Source organism: Sphaerodactylus townsendi, linkage group LG14 (genome assembly GCF_021028975.2).
Source record: "Sphaerodactylus townsendi isolate TG3544 linkage group LG14, MPM_Stown_v2.3, whole genome shotgun sequence".
NCBI lineage: Eukaryota > Metazoa > Chordata > Lepidosauria > Squamata > Sphaerodactylidae > Sphaerodactylus > Sphaerodactylus townsendi.
In genome coordinates, this window is record NC_059438.1 from 9,673,712 (window position 1) to 9,692,084 (window position 18,373).

The 18,373-nt window shown below is 43.3% G+C and overlaps 1 protein-coding gene across 1 annotated transcript in view; it reads left to right on the forward strand.

Moving 5' to 3' along the window:
• Window positions 1-331: 331 nt before the first annotated feature.
• Window positions 332-18,373, forward strand: part of GLG1 (golgi glycoprotein 1) — a 59,732-nt gene continuing 41,690 nt past the window's right edge. The window contains exon 1 of the mRNA XM_048515491.1: window positions 332-747. Coding sequence (XP_048371448.1) covers window positions 382-747 — 366 coding nt within the window. The 5' untranslated portion in view covers window positions 332-381. The remainder of the gene's footprint in view (window positions 748-18,373) is intronic.

The window sequence follows — 18,373 nt, forward strand, 5'->3', positions numbered from 1 at the left end:
GTTATGAACAAGCTTTGAGTTCCAGACGCGCCTTCAAAGTTTTCCAAAACACATCATCACCTGTAGGCCCGAGGACCGGGATGGGGAAGCGGTTGCCAAGCAACTGAGGGGGCGGGGAAGAAGAGCTCAGGAGCCTCCGCCGCCACCACGCGCTGAAGGCTCAAACCACGAGTCAACCAAGCTAGCGCTAGGGGGCGCGCGATCCCCCCCGCCGGGTTCTGACGTCACGTTTGCTTTGGCTGTCGCGTGCGCGCCTAGAGGCGGCGAAGGGGCGTGGTTCCCCGGCGCGGCTCGGGCGAGGGGGCGGAGCGCGCGTGCGCGGTAGGCGGGGCCTCAGGCAAGCCAGGCCGGGCCGGGCCGAGCTGAGGAGTCGCATCCAAGATGGCGGCGTGCGGACGTGTCCGGGCCGGGAGCCGCGGGCCGGGCCCCTTCCTCACCCTGCTGCTCCTGGCACTCGGGCCGGCCCGGGCGGAGCAGGGAGTGGGTGCCGTCGCTGGCGGAGGAGGAGGAGGTTTCCTGGGGGCCCCGCTCCAGCAGCAGCAAGCAGCGGGGCTCGGGGCCCAGCAGCCGCCTCAGCCGGCGCTGGTGGGGGGTGTCGGACGGCCGCCTCGCTCGGGGGCCTCCCCGGGGGGCGGTTGGAAGCTGGCGGACGAGCCCGCTTGCCGCGAGGATGTGACGCGCGTCTGCCCCAAGCACAGCTGGGCCAACAACCTGGCCGTCCTCGAGTGCCTTCAGGACGTGCGGGAGGTGAGCCCGGCCGGGGAGGAGGAGAAAGGCAGAGGGGTCGCCCCGCGGAGCAACTTTTTGCATTTCCACGGGGTGGGTGGTTGGGGTTGATGGCAGCGCTTGCAATGGGTGGGGGGTGGGCAGGGATCTCTTCCCTCCCCGGGCAACACTACTAAAAAGCGAGCCCTGCTTGGGAAGGCCCCGGGGACCCTTTCAGTAGCTGTGATTGATTGTCCCGGAGGGTCTTTATTTGGGGGCTTCTGTCACCTCGGACATCGGCTTTCCCATTAGAGTCCTGTTTTCGTTGAGGTTCCATTACAGCAGCTGAACTTCATTCAGAGTTATTGCTGAGCTGACTGAGAAGCTCACATGGGAATCGGAGTTTAGCCATTCTGAAGGTATGCCCAGTAGAGGTAAATGGTAGTAAAAAGTGCTGGGAGACGATGTCCAGAAAAGGTCTTGGCCTCTGGGCCTGGTCTCTGCCTTGGTCCTCTGGTGCAACATAAGTTGCAGGATGCTGGGCCAGCTGGAGCATTGGTCCCACCCAGCAACCCACTTCCTATGTTTCAGATTAGGGCTACTGTTTGCCTACTTTAAGCGGGCATCCTCCCAACCGGTGATGCCCTCCTATCCCACTGTTTCTTGACTAGCGGGAGCCCACAGTGTTGCCTGATGTGTTGATGTCACTTTGGGGGTTTGACCTGGAAGTGATGGCAGCACATAATGCAATTTCCTTTCTGTACCTTGTTCAATCCCATCAGCTCCTAGAAATGCCAGGGAACAGCCTGGCATCCCCATCTCAACTCAGTTTTGAAACATTTGCATATGTGTTTCCATGTCTATTTCAACAACACCAACCCGAGGAACAGGCTATTTCCCCCTTCCCAAATAAGTAAAAATAAATAGAAGTTGTTCCCATGGGCAAATAGGAGTTGTACTATCTCCCTCTGGACACTTGACCATTCAGTTGAAGGGCAGCAAATTGCTCTGTCGTTGCCAAAGATGAGCTTCCTTACGTTGTCTAGTAACTAGTTCTTAATGTTAACTGTGGTTTCAAATTCTTGTGAAAGATCTTTGATGTTAAATAGAAAGGTGCTAGTTATCAAACAAAACCAAACAGAAGTCCAACAGAAGACTAACAAACAACACTTATTCTAGCATGAGCTTTCATGAGTCACAGCTCAGTCTTTTAGATGCTGTAAAGAGAAGCATCTTGCTGTTAGCCAGTGTGCTCATACTTGCAGTTGCTAATAACTCTTAAAAATGTTCAGTTCTCATTTGTTGTTTCAGCTTATGCTGGACATCTAGTGAAGCATAATCAAGTGTGCATCAGAAACATGTTAATAGCTGACTGAACTGTGCTCTAAGATGGAGCTATTTCTGCTGGTTCTAAGTTTAATGGAGGGTAGGTGGAGCTTGAGCCTGTAATTCAGGCTTGGAAATAGCCACTTGCCTGGCTGCCCGTGGTGAGGAATCTCTTTCACTTGAGCGAGGAGCGAAGCTCTTCAGGCTGCTTGTATCCTGCAAACAACTGATCAATTCTGTGTGTGTACATGTGCACCTACATGTGCAATCAGGTTACCAGTGCTCATGGACTTATTTGCAAGAAAACTCTAGGTTAATGTTCGTCTATAGCCCATATAATTATTTGCAATGTAAAAATATGCAAGGAAGGCAATTGCTGTTTTAGCAAAATGAAGATCAAACCTGACAGGTAGTGTCCTGACTGTCTGATGACTGTAGATGTTGCAGTAAGAGTTTGTCTCTTTCCAAGATGACCTGAGGTTCACATAACTTGCATGTCGGTTGATAGGATTCTTATTTCAGTTAGATACAAATCCAGAGTTCATAGCAAGTTCATCTCAACTGCATGTTAAAAAACAACAACAACAAATGATGTTTTTGAATAAAAAAGATGTATAAATGTTGTGGGTTAGCTTGCCTTGCCTGTTTGTGGAAGGTAAACCTCAATCCCTGTCCTCAAGGAATGAGAAAGAAAAATGGCCTCCAGAGAGATTCTCTAGGAATTTCCCCATGTGTATATGGACTTCAACCATGGAGGTTATGGGAAAATTCCTAGAGTGTTACCTGGAAGTGACATCACAAGCTCCCCAAGCTCAGCCCTCAAAATATCCCTTCATTTGCTATGGCAGTGCTGGCAACCATAGTTGTAGGATCTCTCGGAAGCGAACTGAGTTTATTTGCCCTATCTAATGAACCTGTTAGTTTATGTGTCCATTTTTATTGACCAGGGCAGCCTGTGAACTGAGAACAGAGAGAACATGTTTCACTTGGTTGCACTAAAAACTGCTATTTTGTACAGGATGATTGATTGTCTCTTTCCCATACTCACTGCTGCTTTCTTAAGTACCTTTGACCACCATCTGAAGAGTTGTTGCACAGGAAGCATCATTACAATTACAACCATGGCAGAGAGGGTCATACCCTTACTCCAGGATGAGGGTACTAGCTGAACACTGCCACCCTAGTAGAGAAGAAGGGAGGATACTTGCGTTTATGCCTGCTTCACGGCTGGTGAACCACTATTTGTCAGGAGCTGTTGGCTGGGAAGTGTTGAGCTTTCAAGGATTCCCATCAACCACCCAGTTGATTTTCAGTGAAGGCAGGACTTTATGAGAAAAGAGCATGGGTTCACCAACAGAATGTCACTAGTGTGTCATAGAGCAACTTGAATTGAATGGAACCCAGTGGCCTGATGGGTAGCCATTGGATTAATTGAATAGGTGTAATCTGCCTGTTCTGGCTACCTTTTGCAAATAACTGAGCTGTGATGTTCTGCACTTTCTGGAGTCTCCAAGTTGACTTCAAGAAAAGACCTATGTTGTGTACATTACAATAGTTTAGCTTGATGTTACTGTGACACTGATTCAAGTGGGCAGACTAGCTGAGTCAAGATAGGGGGCCATTTGGAGGCCTAAATTTAGTTTACTTAAGAACAGATGGACTCACATGCTAGCTGTATCTGAAGAAGTGAGTTCTGACTTACGACAGCTCATATCCTGTCAGAAATGTTGTTAATCTTTGAGGTGCTGCTAGACTATTGATCTTTTCTACTAAGTTTGAAAAAAAACTTTTTTTTGCTGCTGCTGCATTAACCTGCTTCTACAGTATGGGTCCAGTATATATCTTGCACTTTTTAAATGACTTGAGTTTCCTACTGTGGTTTTTAACTAGTAGCTGCCTTGATGAGGAATCCGAAGAGGCGGCATAGAAATATTATAAATAACTCCATGGCTCTTAAGTCAGCAAGGGTCAGCTGCACCCCACTGAGAGCATGATGTCCATCGAGACCTCAGGATTCCCAGCTGGCATTACCTCTATCTTGTCATAGTTTAATTTCAGTTTGTTCACTTAGCCATTTAACCACAGCAGTCAGGCAGCGGCTCAAGAGTGCTATTGCAGGAGTCCTCAACTTCTCTGAGCCAGCAGGCAAATTTGGAATTTTGACGCAGGGTCGTGGAAGCAACTACAAAATGGCTGCCAAAGAAGGTGATGCCAAGCACAAAATATTAGGGAATGAGGTTATGCATGACCCTCACAGTAAGTGTTCAACATTTCAGACAGAAGCTCTGCTGAAAAGGATGCCTTATATTTTAAAAATATGTTGCTGCTTGCCTTGTGTTGTGGTAGCAATTGCAGCCAAATCAGCTTGTAAAAAATCTGTACAGCCAATCAGATTTCCAGTGGCCAATAAAAGCCCACTTGGGCAAAAACCCCTCTTGGCCCCACTTACTTTGGTGGGTACCAGGGAAGGTATTGGTGGGCACAGTGGCAGCCATGGTCACTATGTTGGGGACCCCATTTCCGGGAGATTTCTATAGAGCGATATCGAACTGAGCATTGTCAGCATAGCGACAGCATCCCATTCCAAAAGTCCAAATGATTTTCCATAATGTGGCAGGGCTTCCTACTTAAAACAGGCCAGACAGTTGGATATTCCTGTGATGCGGCATGTCTTGAGTTAGTCCATTCAGTAATGCAAATCTTGTTTTCTCAGACAAAACTTCTGATTGCTTCGGCATTATTGTCCCAGCTTTTGTTAGAAATGAATTGGAAATTGATAGTTAAATCGGATGGATTGCTCTTACTACTAATGAGGTATGAGCATCAGGCACAAATTTCCAGGCTGCTTTAATAAAATATGCCTATTAATCTTAGAAAGCTTCAACAAATATTACTTGTTATTGTTGTCTTTGAGAGCCAGCTCAGTGTAGTGGTTAACAGGGAAGGACTCTAATCTGGAGAACTGAATTCAGTTCCCCACTCTTCCCCATGAAGCTTGCTGGGTGACTTTTGGGCCAGTCCGTTCTCTCAGAACTCGTGCAAAAACAGGCAATGACAAACCATCTCTGAACATCTCCTGCCTTGAAAACCCTACAGTGTCACCATAATTCAGCTGTGGCTTGATGTAAAAAAGCCCATGTTGTTTTTCTCTACAAGGTCTTCATTAAAATTTTCTAGGAGAAACTTCAAACTTGACTTGGTAAATAGATTTTATTAAATCAGGTGTGCTTTTTTAATGAGCTACAGTTGCATTTGTTTATGTTGGTCCATTGAGCACCGTTGTTACCTAATGACAAGACGAAAAATGATGGCAATGCACCTTCAAACTGCAGTTTTTGGAGCCTCGCTTATGGCGCCTAGGTGGCTGGGTGCCTGACTGCAAAAGACTTTTAGTCCGCATAACTAGAGAGAAGATTTTAGCTCATTTTCACTGACTGCTCTCCATTTCTTCATCCATTTTCATGATTCTAATCGAGAATCCTCTACAAAGTCCCAACAAAACACCTTTCTAATGGATTTCTTGCCATGTACATCAAATGTAGCGCACCCATAATTATTAACCTTCAGTTAGGCCAGATGAATCTGTTTTAATGGGGCAGGTATGTCATGGGTCAGTGAGGCTAAAGCACCTCAGGTATTGGGGGTGAAGAGTTCAGGCCAGATTTAATGTCACCATACCTATTTTTAGATTTTTGTGGGTTCTAGATAGCTCCTCTGCCTTGGCGCATGAATCATTCTTCACTGTCATAAACTTCCGGCCAAATTCGTGATGTCAAAATGTGCGGCTTATTGAGCTGAACTGTTCAAAGTCTGTTTCGCTTTGGTGTGTATTTCTTTCCTGTAATGCGTAGTTTGCAAGGCAGGAGTGGCTTTGAATAGTTAAGGCAGAGGGCCTCAGCCTTTTGGAACTTACGAGCAACTTTGGACTTGTGGGAGGTGTTGATGAGTGCCAAATCCAAAATGGCACCTGCAGGACAAAAGGCAATGGCCTCCTTTTGGAAAATCACAGAAAAGTAATAAAATGCAACAAGGCTGAGAGGGGGGAAGGGTGAAAGAAGGGAAATTTAAGAAAGGAAAGCCTGAGAAGGGAATGGAGCCTAGTTGTTTAGCAGTCCTCTTCATTCTCCAGTAGCGCCAGCTGCTATTGCCCTTGTGCAAAGCCCTTTTATTTGAATCAGGGCAGCCAATAGTGACCCTGCCCACTTTCTGGAAATCCCAGCTAGCACCATCATGCTGACAGGCATTACATTGGAGAACTGTGGATTAAAGCATAACAGATCAGTTTTAAGTGACTCTGTGCGCATACTCTTGCTGAGTAATATAAACAGCACCTTGCTAGATCAACCCAAAGTCTACCTACCGGTAGTCATGTAGTCTTTGTAGAAACCCCAGCAATCATTAGGTGCCAGTTGATGTAATTAAAACTGGCCAGTGTTAGATTGGTGGTTTCCACGTTCTACCTTTTCCCAGTCAATTAGCTGTAAGACTCCACTTGTGGGACCTTTTGGGTATGTTCTCTGTAACAGTCAACAAGCATACCTTGACAATGCATTCCCTCTTGGGTTTTCATAAACTGTTTCCCGTTGTCCATGAATTCTGACCCCTGCTTGCTTTTGGTGTTTAACAGCCCAGTCCAGGTGGGGGGTGGATGTATCTATGGAGCCAGCGCAGCCATGTGCTCTTGAAGGTGTCCACCCAGCCGGCATGAGGGGCAACCCCTCAGCCCTGCTGCTGCAAAATCAGAAAGTCCTGGTTGCAGGAGAGCTGCACTGGCATCAGAAATGGATGCTGGCATTGGCGGGGAGGGGGGGAGGCTGATGTTCCCAAGGCTGAGTGTTCCTATGGGTGGAACCAACATTAGTCAGCCTGGATTTGCAGCTAGTTATACTGTAGCCCTGGCCAAGTCCATTGACCCCAGTAGAGGGCTTTCCGGTGGCAAGGAGGTTTTTACTGTTTTTTTTCTCCCCACACCTCTGGAAAGCTCTCCGGGGGCAGGGTGGCAGCAGTGTTGTTCCTGCCTGCCTCCACTGTCTGGATTGGGCTGTAAGTATGGTACTTCAAATCATAGAGTTGGAAGAGGTTACAGGGGCCATCAAGTCCAACCCCCTGCCCTGCCAGAATACACAATCAAAGCACTCCTGATGGATGGCCATTCGTTGTTTAAAAACCTTCAAAGGAGGAGACTCCACCACCCTCCGGAGCAATGTATTCCTCTAACAGCCCTCACCATCAGGAGAAGTTGAGGTGGAATCTCTTTTCCTGTACTTTGAACCCATTACTCCTTGTCCTAGTCTCTGGAGCAGCAGAAAACAAACTTGCTCCCACTTCAACATGACATCCCTTCAAATATTTAAACATAGGTATCATGTCACACCTTAACCTTCTGTTCCCCAGATTAAACATACCTAGCTCCCTAAGCCACTCCTCATAGGGCTTGGAATCCAGACCTTTGACCATTTTGGTCACCCTCTTCTGAACCCGTTCCAGTTATTCAGTGTCCTTTTTGTTGCACTTTGCACACTTAGAGGTTAAGTTCCTATGTGAGAGTTGCTTCAACACTATGTAACTGCTCTCATCAAAAGTCTTTAAATGATGAGGGTGTGAGTCAATAAACCCACTGATAAATTATCCCAAGGTCTTGCAGTCTTTAGGAGTAGGCTCTGGGAGCATTTGTGTTGCACTTGCTGCTGCTGATGTGCCACAAGCAGTCTAATTTGCTTGTCTGGTGCAGTAGTCCCTTGGTTTCTTAAAACTCATTTGGAGACTATACATTTCTTGGAATGACTTCTTTTAAAACACGGGAAAGTGTGAGAGAGAATAGAACGCTGCTCGTTTTATTAGTTTTACACACACACACACTTGGAAAATGCTGTCAGGTAAAAATGAAAGAACTGTCCTGCTGGTTGAAAGCAGTACTCCATCTGATCCAGCATCCTGTTCCCTACAGTGGTAGAATAGATGGCCTGGAGAAAGGGCACAGAGGCCAAAGCCTCCTATTTGCTGCTTCCGTCCATATGCCCACACTATGTGGAATGAGTCTGTTGGCATATCTAGGCCAGGATTGCCTGCTCTCTTAGGCAGAGAAAGTTCTTTCCCAGTGTTCGCCACCTGAGCTCTTTTAATCAGCGATTAAACCTGGGACCTTCCTGTACTCAACCACAGAGACGCAACTCTGCACTGTAAGGCGAAGTCTTTTAAGCTGATGGGAACAAGTTTCCACTGTGTCTGGTGTTAGCCTTTCATTTTAAAAAAATTAGCATCTTCCTTCTGCATTTATGAATGCTGCAGTAAGTGTAAATGACTGGCAAGAGCAAGTGAATGCATTTTAAACACTTATTTATATAAGCAGGAGGAATTATCCTGCATTTTTTTTAATGCTCATATTGTTAAAGGGGGCTGTCTTGCACTTCTGGATTTTTGTGTGTGTTTCAAGGTTTAGACAGTTGCAATCAGGTTTATTGATTACCTGAAACTCTCTCATAGTATATGTGGATGGAACATTTAAATTGGAATGGGTTGCAGATCTCTCAGTAATATTCTGAAAGGAATCGATTGGATTCTACTTGCTGGATTGTGGCCAGAGAAGCCCCATTGACAGTTATTGTTCTCTGTGGTCTCTGCGCAGTCCTGCGCAGGATTTCTGTGTCTGCCCAGAAGGAATGTAGAAAATCCTAGAGCAGACCTTTTAGAAATTCTTTGCTTTTAGTAGCCAGCCCAGAAATGTAGAGCAAGGCTGTTAGTTTTGTATTTTTATGATTATATCTTCTGATACTGAGTTCCACAATTAACTTTCTAGGTGCTGTGATGAGTGGTGCCTCAGATTAGTCAACAAATTGGCATTCGTATCAGCTCCTGAAGTGTAATCTTTTGCATTTCTGCACATTTCTTTGGGATATGTGTTTGAGAGAAAAAAAACTCTTTGCTAAGTGCTTCCCCGAGTGCTGCATTTTTAAGGCCTCCAAGAACATCTTTAGCGTTTTCACTTTTGTAACCCACCCTCCCCCCCAACAGCTTTGCATTTAGGTGGATTTTCACTTTGTGTTTTAAATATATATTGCATTCAAAAGGAAGACTTAACAGCTTACTTGCATGAGTGCCTGATGCTTTCTTGCAATTGCTATCTTGTTTGGCTTTTGTCTGATGCCATTCTGAAATGGTTCAAATGCTTAGATTCTTGTTTCCTTCAGCAATTTGCGGCAGGGCAAGCATGATAACTTATTGTCTTTATGAAATTCAAGCGAGCAGATGGTACCGGGAGATACTACCGGGATGTCACTAGAGCGGTTTCAGTGATTAAGCAGTTAGTACAGCTGTTTAACTCATTAGTTAGGGCTCATTAATGGGTAGTCTCTACCTGTTTGCAGCATGTTTATTGGAATTTTATGTATTTCCAGCAGAGCCTGAACAAGATATATAAATTTACACTTGACTTGCTGGAACTGAATTGTGAACTGAAACGAAAATGGATTGTTAGATGTGTTTGAAGGCTTTGTCCCTTGAGGAAAGGAAAGGGGGTAGAGAGGTTTTTCTTCCCCGTGGTGCAGCTCTGTGGGTTAAGGTAGGTAATCACCTTTGCATTTTGTAACCACAGTGGAAATTGCGGTGGTGGTGAGTCATCCATGTGTTGCTTTAATTGCAGTTTCTAGGATGCCTTGGCACCTCTGTTCCTTTTTTTTTTTGCCTACCTAGTTGGAACAGTTAAACTGTGCACATTCAGGTACAGAATGCCTCCTGGAAAAAAACAGGAGCACCTCATTAATTGTGACTTACGAGCTTTAGTTGCAGTTCTGCAGGACCTTGATCCTAGGCAATCATCTGTCAGCTCTCTGACTCAGCAGATGGGGCAGAGAGCAGGTTTTTGAGCACACATTCATTGATACGTACAATGCTGGGTAAAAGAGTAAAGCTGGGTGTCATCTTTGTGTTCACAGTACCCAGTACCACATCTGTCTGCGTGCAGATGTGCGCTAAAGGACCGAGTGCTTGAGCCTGGGCAGAAGAGGGAAGAACTTCTTCAGTTCAACATAATTGTACTCTTCTGCCAGCCTATTCCCAGTTTTTCACTCTGCACGCTGCTGAAACCTAATTCTACTTCTCATTTTGATCACGTGCCAGGGAGAAAATTGCTTTACTGGATCAGTCTCTTCAGGCCCTGATAGGCTCAGTGAGAGTGAACAAACTGAAATTTAATCCAGACAATATGGAAGGCAGTTCAGCAGGCTTGGGGGGTGGAATTTAAGCTGCTGGGATGGGATTCTGTTCCCCTGAAGACTCACGCTGTGGGATGGTCAGGTAGTAGCTGTGGCTTGCAATGTCTTTTGTCTACTTGAGTTGGTATGTCAGTGGCAACCCTTCAGGAAGAAGCAGCTCATTTCTCTACTTTAAGGAGTCTCTAAACAGCTTTTAATCACAATCCCTCTTCTGCCACCACCACCACCCCCCCACAACAGGCACCTTGTGAGGTAGGTAGGACTGAGTAAGTTTTGAGAGAACTGTGACTAGCCCAAGGTCACCCAGAAGTGTGGAAGTGCAAGGAAACAAATCCAGTTCACCAGATTAGAGTCGGCTGCTCTTAACCATTACACCACACTGGCTGTCACAGTCATGCATGCCCTGGTAACTTCCAGATTTGATGACTGTAGTGTATTCTTCATTGGGCTGGCGTGGAAAAATTCACAATAATTTTAACGGACTCAAAATGTGACTGCCCAATTACTACCTGGGATTAGTTGTCATTGGCATGTGGACGTCCACTATCATTCTCCATCAATGTGTCTCCCAGTGTGTTTTTAATATAGCAGTGAGGTATTCTGTTATTAGTGTTTGCATTTTGTAATTGAGATTTTCATTTTTCCATGGGGAATTTTACAGCAAAAATATTTGTTTTTTGACCCTGTTTTGACCCTATGACCCTGCTTCTCTCTCTGTTGGTGACCCAAAGCGGCGTACAGGGCATACCTGATTATAATTTAAATAAGCAATTCAAACAAAATACAATACAGACAAAACCTAGACAGGTCCTGGATCCAGTGCAGTGATCCATTCAGGGACCATGGGCTGTACACTTTTCCATGGGCTATGAGTCAAGCATCCAGCGTCCTTTGGCTAATGCAAAAAGTCTTACACCTTAGCCCAATCACAGGATTTATACCATCAGGCAGGAAGTGAGAGAAATGCTAAGTCTTGATGTTACACAGCTGGTTGCCTTATTGCCAAGATCTGCCCTCCCAGCTGATAAATTTCTACTTTGAACAAACCATAAGAACTAGTCTTTTATTTAGAAACTGTTTATGCTACTCCTCGAGGGAATCTTCAGTGAGTGAAACTTCAAAGGGTGAGAGGTAGGAAATATTAGTCTAGAAGAAACTTCAGCTGTGTCTTCGTTTTATTTTCTTCCTGCGTCTCCCCGGGTTATACAGGTCATATCTATAGCAGAAGGTTCTCAATGGTAACAGCATGCAAGAATATTCAGAAATGTTCTGCTTGCTGCAGTTTAGAGTTTAGCTGTGCCAAAAGTTTTATTTTCATCTACATATACGGAAGAATGATCTTGAATTCAGTATGAAAAACATCTGTAATATTAGTACCTGCTTTTTCCTGCTGTGCGTCATGTTTCACACGAATTTCAGCTGTGTTGGCAGAGTCAGTCTTCCTTCTCAGTTCTTCCCATACCTTTAGCAAAATGGTTTAAAGTGTTTCTGGAAATGAGTTTCAACTTTCATTTTAATTCTGTCAGGTCTGTAATTTGCTTAGCCAGTTCAAACGGACTTGCTACATGTCTCCTGGAAATATTTAGGGTTCCAGTATCTAACCTGCCAATTGTCCCCCCAGGGATACAAATGGGGGATGGTACAGAATGACTCTGGTTTAAAGCTTCAGACTCTGGGTTAAAGCCCTTGGCAGAGTTCTGTTCTCCTGGTTGGCTGAGCATTGGGCTGCAGCTGTGACTTTGGGTTTCCTAATTACTTTAGATCATAGTATGAGGTGGAACTTGCCACCTGTGCCTTGAGCCAGTCGCCTGCATCTAGAAACTGATATCCGTGACGCCAGTTGACGTGTGTGCAAAGGCAGGCACTTTGTTCTAGTCAGTTTTGTCACAAAGCCTCTTTTGCAAAAAAAACCTTCGTGCTTTGTTTCCTCCCTCTCCTCTAATTCCATATTGGTGGTGGTTGGGTGGATATTGTGCGCTATTTTGAGTGTAAGCTGTCTCCTGTTTCGTATGAGTTAACAAAGGGCTAACACAGCAGTGGAGAAATGGCCTTGCATAACTGTACACTAGAATTGCTGGCAGAGATAACGTTGCAGGTGTGAAGAATAGCCGGCTGGCCTTTTACTCCCTTTCTTGGCTTGGTGCTCAGTTGTATGGTGTAAATCAGTTGCTCATTCTGGTGCGTGTGTGTGGGGCGGGGGAGATGCCCCATTTGGTGTAAGGTGGCATCCTGGACTCAACCTAGTCATGAAGGAGGAGCATTTAGAAGGTAATAACCATCAGCATTTTTATCTAGATTGGGCGGTGGGCACAATTGGTCCAAGGGTCTCACCCCAGCAGCTTATTCAAACTGAGAACCACCTGCCAACCACCAATCCTACTGCTGTGCTCATTTTCTTGAGACATGGGGCAGGTGCCGTACGGGAGAAACAGTTTCCAGAAGAGCCACGGGTGGCATGTCAAAGAGCCACATGTGGCTCCCAAGCCACTGAGTATTAATGCATTTGTGGTAGAGAGGCTTGTGACCCTTATAGAAACATGATGGCCAGCAGAAATGGCGGGAGGGAAGAGGCAGCCTGGTGGTTTTCTGTGGGCGTCTCCTGTGTCGGTGAAAAAATTGAAAATGACTGAAATGTTTTGTCTTGGCTAAATGGCTTTTAAAGGAAGGTTTTAAAAATACTGTTAGTGCACTCCTCAAAATGTTCCTCAGATTTTTGAATGCACAGTATTTGTTACATTTTGAAGAAGCTGACAGACATAAGAGGTATGTGTATATAAAAACTTTAATGTTCCTGCTTCTCAGTGATTGGTCCCTGGAAAAAGTTAATTACCATTTCGAAACTGCTCAGTTTAACTGGGACACCATTGATGGAAGTGCTAATTTATGGAACAGTGCATTTATAGAGATGAAACACCTTCAACAGAAAAAACACAGTAACGGAAAATGAATTGGAAAATGGTTCCCTGTACATCACTTATAAAACATCGTATGTTCATGTGCCAATAAAATAAATTCAGACCTGTTAAGAAAATATATATTGCACATGTTATATCTTTTATTAAAGTTCCCATTGTTGATCAAATTACATTTTCCTATGGGTGACCTGTGGGGCTTGTTTGCTTAGCTTAGTAATGTGGACTTCTATACTTTTATTCTCCAGCAGATGCAGAGTTCTGGCTAGGATAGGCTCAGTTTTAGTCTGCCCTCATTAGTTTGTCTTGTTACTGTCATTGGATGGAAATAAAACATGGATGTCATGAAAATTTTCTGGAAGTCATGCGGATATCAGTTGAGGCCTGTCTTTGTTTTCTTTCTGTTTGGATCTTGTGCCAATTTGTGTTTTAACCAGAACAGAGAATCTTTCCTCTCCCAACAATTTGGGCACACAGAAGCTCTGGCGAGTGGGCTGATGATGAATGTTTGCCCTGCCTAATAATAATAAAAAACTCCAGTTTGTCTTGACCGCAACTATAAATTGGCCACACTTTGCAGTGTTTATGTGCTGTATTTATAGTCCATTGTTCTCCCTGAGGTTCAGTGCAGATTATGCAGCGTAAGTGAATGCAGACAATGTGATGAGACATCTGCCAAGCAATATACTAGGACTAGATTGACAAAAAACTGGCATAGAAGATTAGACCTGATAGAGAATGCAGAGAACAATGCAGAAAGAGGGTATAACATCAATAGAAAATAATGCACTGACTCTCTAGGGTTACCTGCCTTCACCTCCAAACTCTGGGTTGACCTGCATGGATAAAAAAATAAATCTTTCTAATTTATTATTTATTGTAACGATTTCTATCCTACCCTTTTCACTAAAAGGGATTAAGGTGGCTTTCAGACAAAATACAAACAAAAACTGTAGCATAAAATTGGGAGTTAAAACGGAATCCACAATAGTAAATTTTGTAGTCTCTGCACAATAGTGTTAAGGGTAGGTTAAAAGTACAATAAAATAAATTAATAAAATATATTTTAAAATCGTATTGTGAAATAGAAATAAAATTGAAAAATTGAAATGAACTGGCACCCAAAAAAATCAACAGTGAACCTTTAAAACAGAGATCAATTCAAAGATATTAAAAATGTGTTGTGTAGGGTTCACTGTAGGGCCCTTCACGGTAAGTGTCCAACGGACCGTTCTCTTATTATGCGATGAAATGGAATGATGCCTTTTTGATGCACAAACTTATGTGCAGTTCTGCAGGAAGGGAGACCCATGCTGTCGCTGGTTGGTTTCTGTGTCGAAAGCTGCTGTGAGGATGGATGATACATTCTTTTTATTAGTGAATATTCAAACTCAACTTGGGGAACATGGATGCAGCTGGAGACCGGTTTTGTGCTGACTGCTTTCCTCCATTGTCTGCATGTGTTTCTGCAGTTGTGTGACCAGCCCCAGTGATTAGAATTGCACAGTGTTGCTGAGGGAGTCACCTGTTCAATCATCAGTAGTGCAAAGTGCGTTTGGAGAACAAACCCTTCTGCGTTATGAGCCTGTGGAGGTTCGCACTGGGGACAAATGGAAGAAGGCAAGATCTCCTAGTGTTGGCTGATGGACAAATTGATTGAGCTCATGTGCAGATCTTGGATACTGCATGGCAGGATGTCTCTGGCAATAGATCAATTCTCTGCTAAGATGCTTATGACTATAGAAGGGTGTCTTTTTTGCCACTCTAGTCTTAAGGAGGATAAATTGAAAGCAGAACAGGTAAAAAGATTATGATAAGCATTTACAAATCTGTCAAATGCCAGCTTTCAGCACTTGCACAATTTAATCTAATAATAGATGGTCAGAGTGGCTAGTGACGTTTATGTATGTCTTCCTTGATTGTCAACTACTTGGAAATACAAAATGTGTCTTCAGCAATGTTAATGAAGGTTTTCCAGAAGAAATGCATTGCAGACATTAATGAAACTAAAATAAAAAGAAGAAGAGTTGGATTTATATTCCCCCCTTTCTCTCCTGTAAGGAGACTCAAAGGGGCTTACAAACTCCTTTCCCTTCCCCCCTCACAACAAACACCCTGTGTGGTGGGTGGGGCTGACAGAGCTCCAAAGAACTGTGACTAGCTTAAGGTCACCCAGCTGGTGTGTGTTGGAGTGCACAGGCTAATCTAGTTCACCAGATAAGCCTCCACATCTCAAATGGCAGAGTGGGGAATCAAATCTAGTTCCTCCAGATTAGAGGACATCTGCTCTTAACCATTACACCACTGCTGCGTGTAGGACAGAGATTCAGTGATCACTGCAGATGACCAGCTATGAAGGCATGTAATTAAGAGCAGTGGTTGTAGCAGGGCAATGGCAATGGTAACATCTAAGGATTTAGGAGAGGATGACATATTAAACCCGCATCCCCACCCTGCCTAGTCTTTATACGTAATTACCTAAGGGATGGAATGTCTGTCAACAAACCCCTGTCCGATGGGTGTGCAGGACTCAAGACATTCCATCCCATTCCCCACTCACCTTCCCCCAATCCAGGAGCCCCCTCCCCACGCCACAAACAATATGGACAATAGGTCCCCCTCCCTGAGCCCATTTTATTTTAATTTAAAATGGGCTTTTGTTTTAGTAATTCATGATTGCTTAAGAGAGAAACAAGAGTTTATGGAGTCTTCCAGCTGCTGGGTGAAGAAAGCATTGCCCCATAAGAATGAAAATCAGTGTTCTATAAGGACTTGGGTCCTCAGTGGTCAACAGAAGGGCTATTGATTGTACTCTGTGTTTACTGTGTGAGATTGTTATAAAGCCTGTTTCCTTGGAGCAGTTGAGAAGAAAAGCTGTCTAACTTTGCATACATCTATTTTCAGCAGTGTTTCCTGTTGTGTTATATTATTTTAATAGGTGGCCTGTTTCATAAATGTTACTGTGTTTTTGTTGATTTGGTAAGTAATATTGTAAAGAGCATTGAACATTGGCAAGGCAGTATAGGACTTTTTATATGAGTTCTTTATATTAAAATTAAAATTTCATTTTAAGCTAGCTAATCTTTTTTTAAAAAATACCATTAAACACACTTCATTTTCATCCATTTTCCAATAAGTATTCATATAAATTTCTCAAGTAATTACTTAGGGCTGCAAGCGTGAGTTGTTAGATCTGTACAGATAAAACGTGGCTTTAACTTGTGGCTGTCTTATCAGAGCAGTCTTTCATCTTGATCAGATGAGTCACAAGAAGGATTGTTTGGAAATGCAGATATCCATGTACAGCAGTTGATTCTGTGCACTTAGGATGGTGATAAAAACCAATAAATAACTGGTTTGTGTAATTAAATCAAGATAGAGAATGGATGTATGTGAATTTATTGGATAGACCCTATTTCTGATTCATTCCAAACCCAAAAAGTGCGTTCGTCAGCAGTGAAAAATGCTAACACTCATATTGTGAGATTTTTGTCCTTATTTGGAACAAAGAAGCAGGCTGAGGTCTTGATTCATTATCTATCTTTGTGTCTGAGCTTTTTCATTTAAATGAGAACCCTTTTGACTTGAACCATGTTGGATATTACATATTTTGACATGAGGGTCTGATATTCCAACACTCCAAAGATTCCCAGAACTTTACTCTTTATCCCCTCATATTACAATTCTTTAATGTTAAACTTCTTTTCGGAATCTTGTAACTGCTGAACTCAAATAATAATCTAAAATGGAGCCACAGTTTAGTGAGGGATTGGTTTCCTCGCTGATGTGTACAAAACTGTCCCGAGGTACTTGAATATTGGACAGTAAGCCTCAAGAATTCCTAATCATGGTCCAGTTCTGTGCTTGGTATGTGCTACTTGGAATGTTAGTTGCCTGCTAACCACAGCAAGAGAACTGAAGCAAATGTTGATTCCCCCAGGAAGGCAGTCTTATTTATTTAAGTTGTTTATAGTCTATCTTTCTTGCTAAGACTCAAGGCAGATTACATAGCGTACATTTCACATGCATATTTTCCGCATTGTAATTCTTCTGGAGAGATACCATTGGTTCATTGGATTTTTTCTTGCTCAGAGAAACTAGGGTGCAACCTGATCCCGAAGCACCAGGATCTATCTACATATGCTTATAAGTAAAGCCTTTTAAAATATGGTCTGAAAAGAAATCTTATTTTTTCCCTGCTAGATCTTTTTACAAAACACAACATTTTATACTATCCAACCTGAGCTAGAGTTTTGGGAAACTTGAAAGCTTGTGCACTGTTTTGTGTCAGTTTGCTTCCTCCTATGGATATGGATTTTCCAGAAAAAAATGAATTTCAATTCCAATAAATAATTAAGTTATTTAAATAACTTTACCAAAATAAGGCAAATGCAAGCCTGGACCGTGTATGAGCACTGAGGTTTGACCCTTTTTCTCATACCACATTTAGCCTATCTTAAGATTATTGATTTGCCACAGAATTGCCTCAACATCTTAGATATACAGACTATATTTACATATATGGAACAGAAAAATTTCCATGACAAATGATACCATTAGGAAAATTTCAGCTTTACATGATTGGTCGGTCCTAAGAAAATGGAGCATGATTTCCTTTTGGATTCCAAATAATGAGCCAGTTTTGAGTGTCTGCACCAGCAGAACAAACTTTGTTCGCTTGTGTTTAAGAAGAATACAGTGTTACAAAAAGGTATTTTATTCCATCCACATGGCCCTACTGAAATAGCTAAAGCCTCTATCAATTTGCCCTTCCCATCTATTCTTCAGAGAGATGGCATGATTGAATTTGTACTGGATAGCTTATTTTAAAATTGAATTCTTGACTGGTACTCGGTAGTGGATGACTCTTTAGTACCCCAGTATCTGGGTATACAGTTCAGGACTGACTGTATGTATGATGCTCCAAGTGATAGATTGGCTGTCTCCTCGTTAAAGTCCTCATCTTGGCTTTATAGGGTAAAAAAAAGATCAGAGCTTCCTACTTGACTAATGCTACCTCATCTAATATTACAGTGGCATTAACATTACTCCACTTTCAGACAGTTTCTCCTCACTTGGACGATATACTCAAATGCCATTGCACCTGCTTTTTTGTACATGTGGAGAGTCAATTCCTGAGGACCTAATGCATTATGTTTTCTTTTGTACCCATTATGCAGAACTTAGGATCAAATTTTTAGATAAGTTGTTCATTAGCCT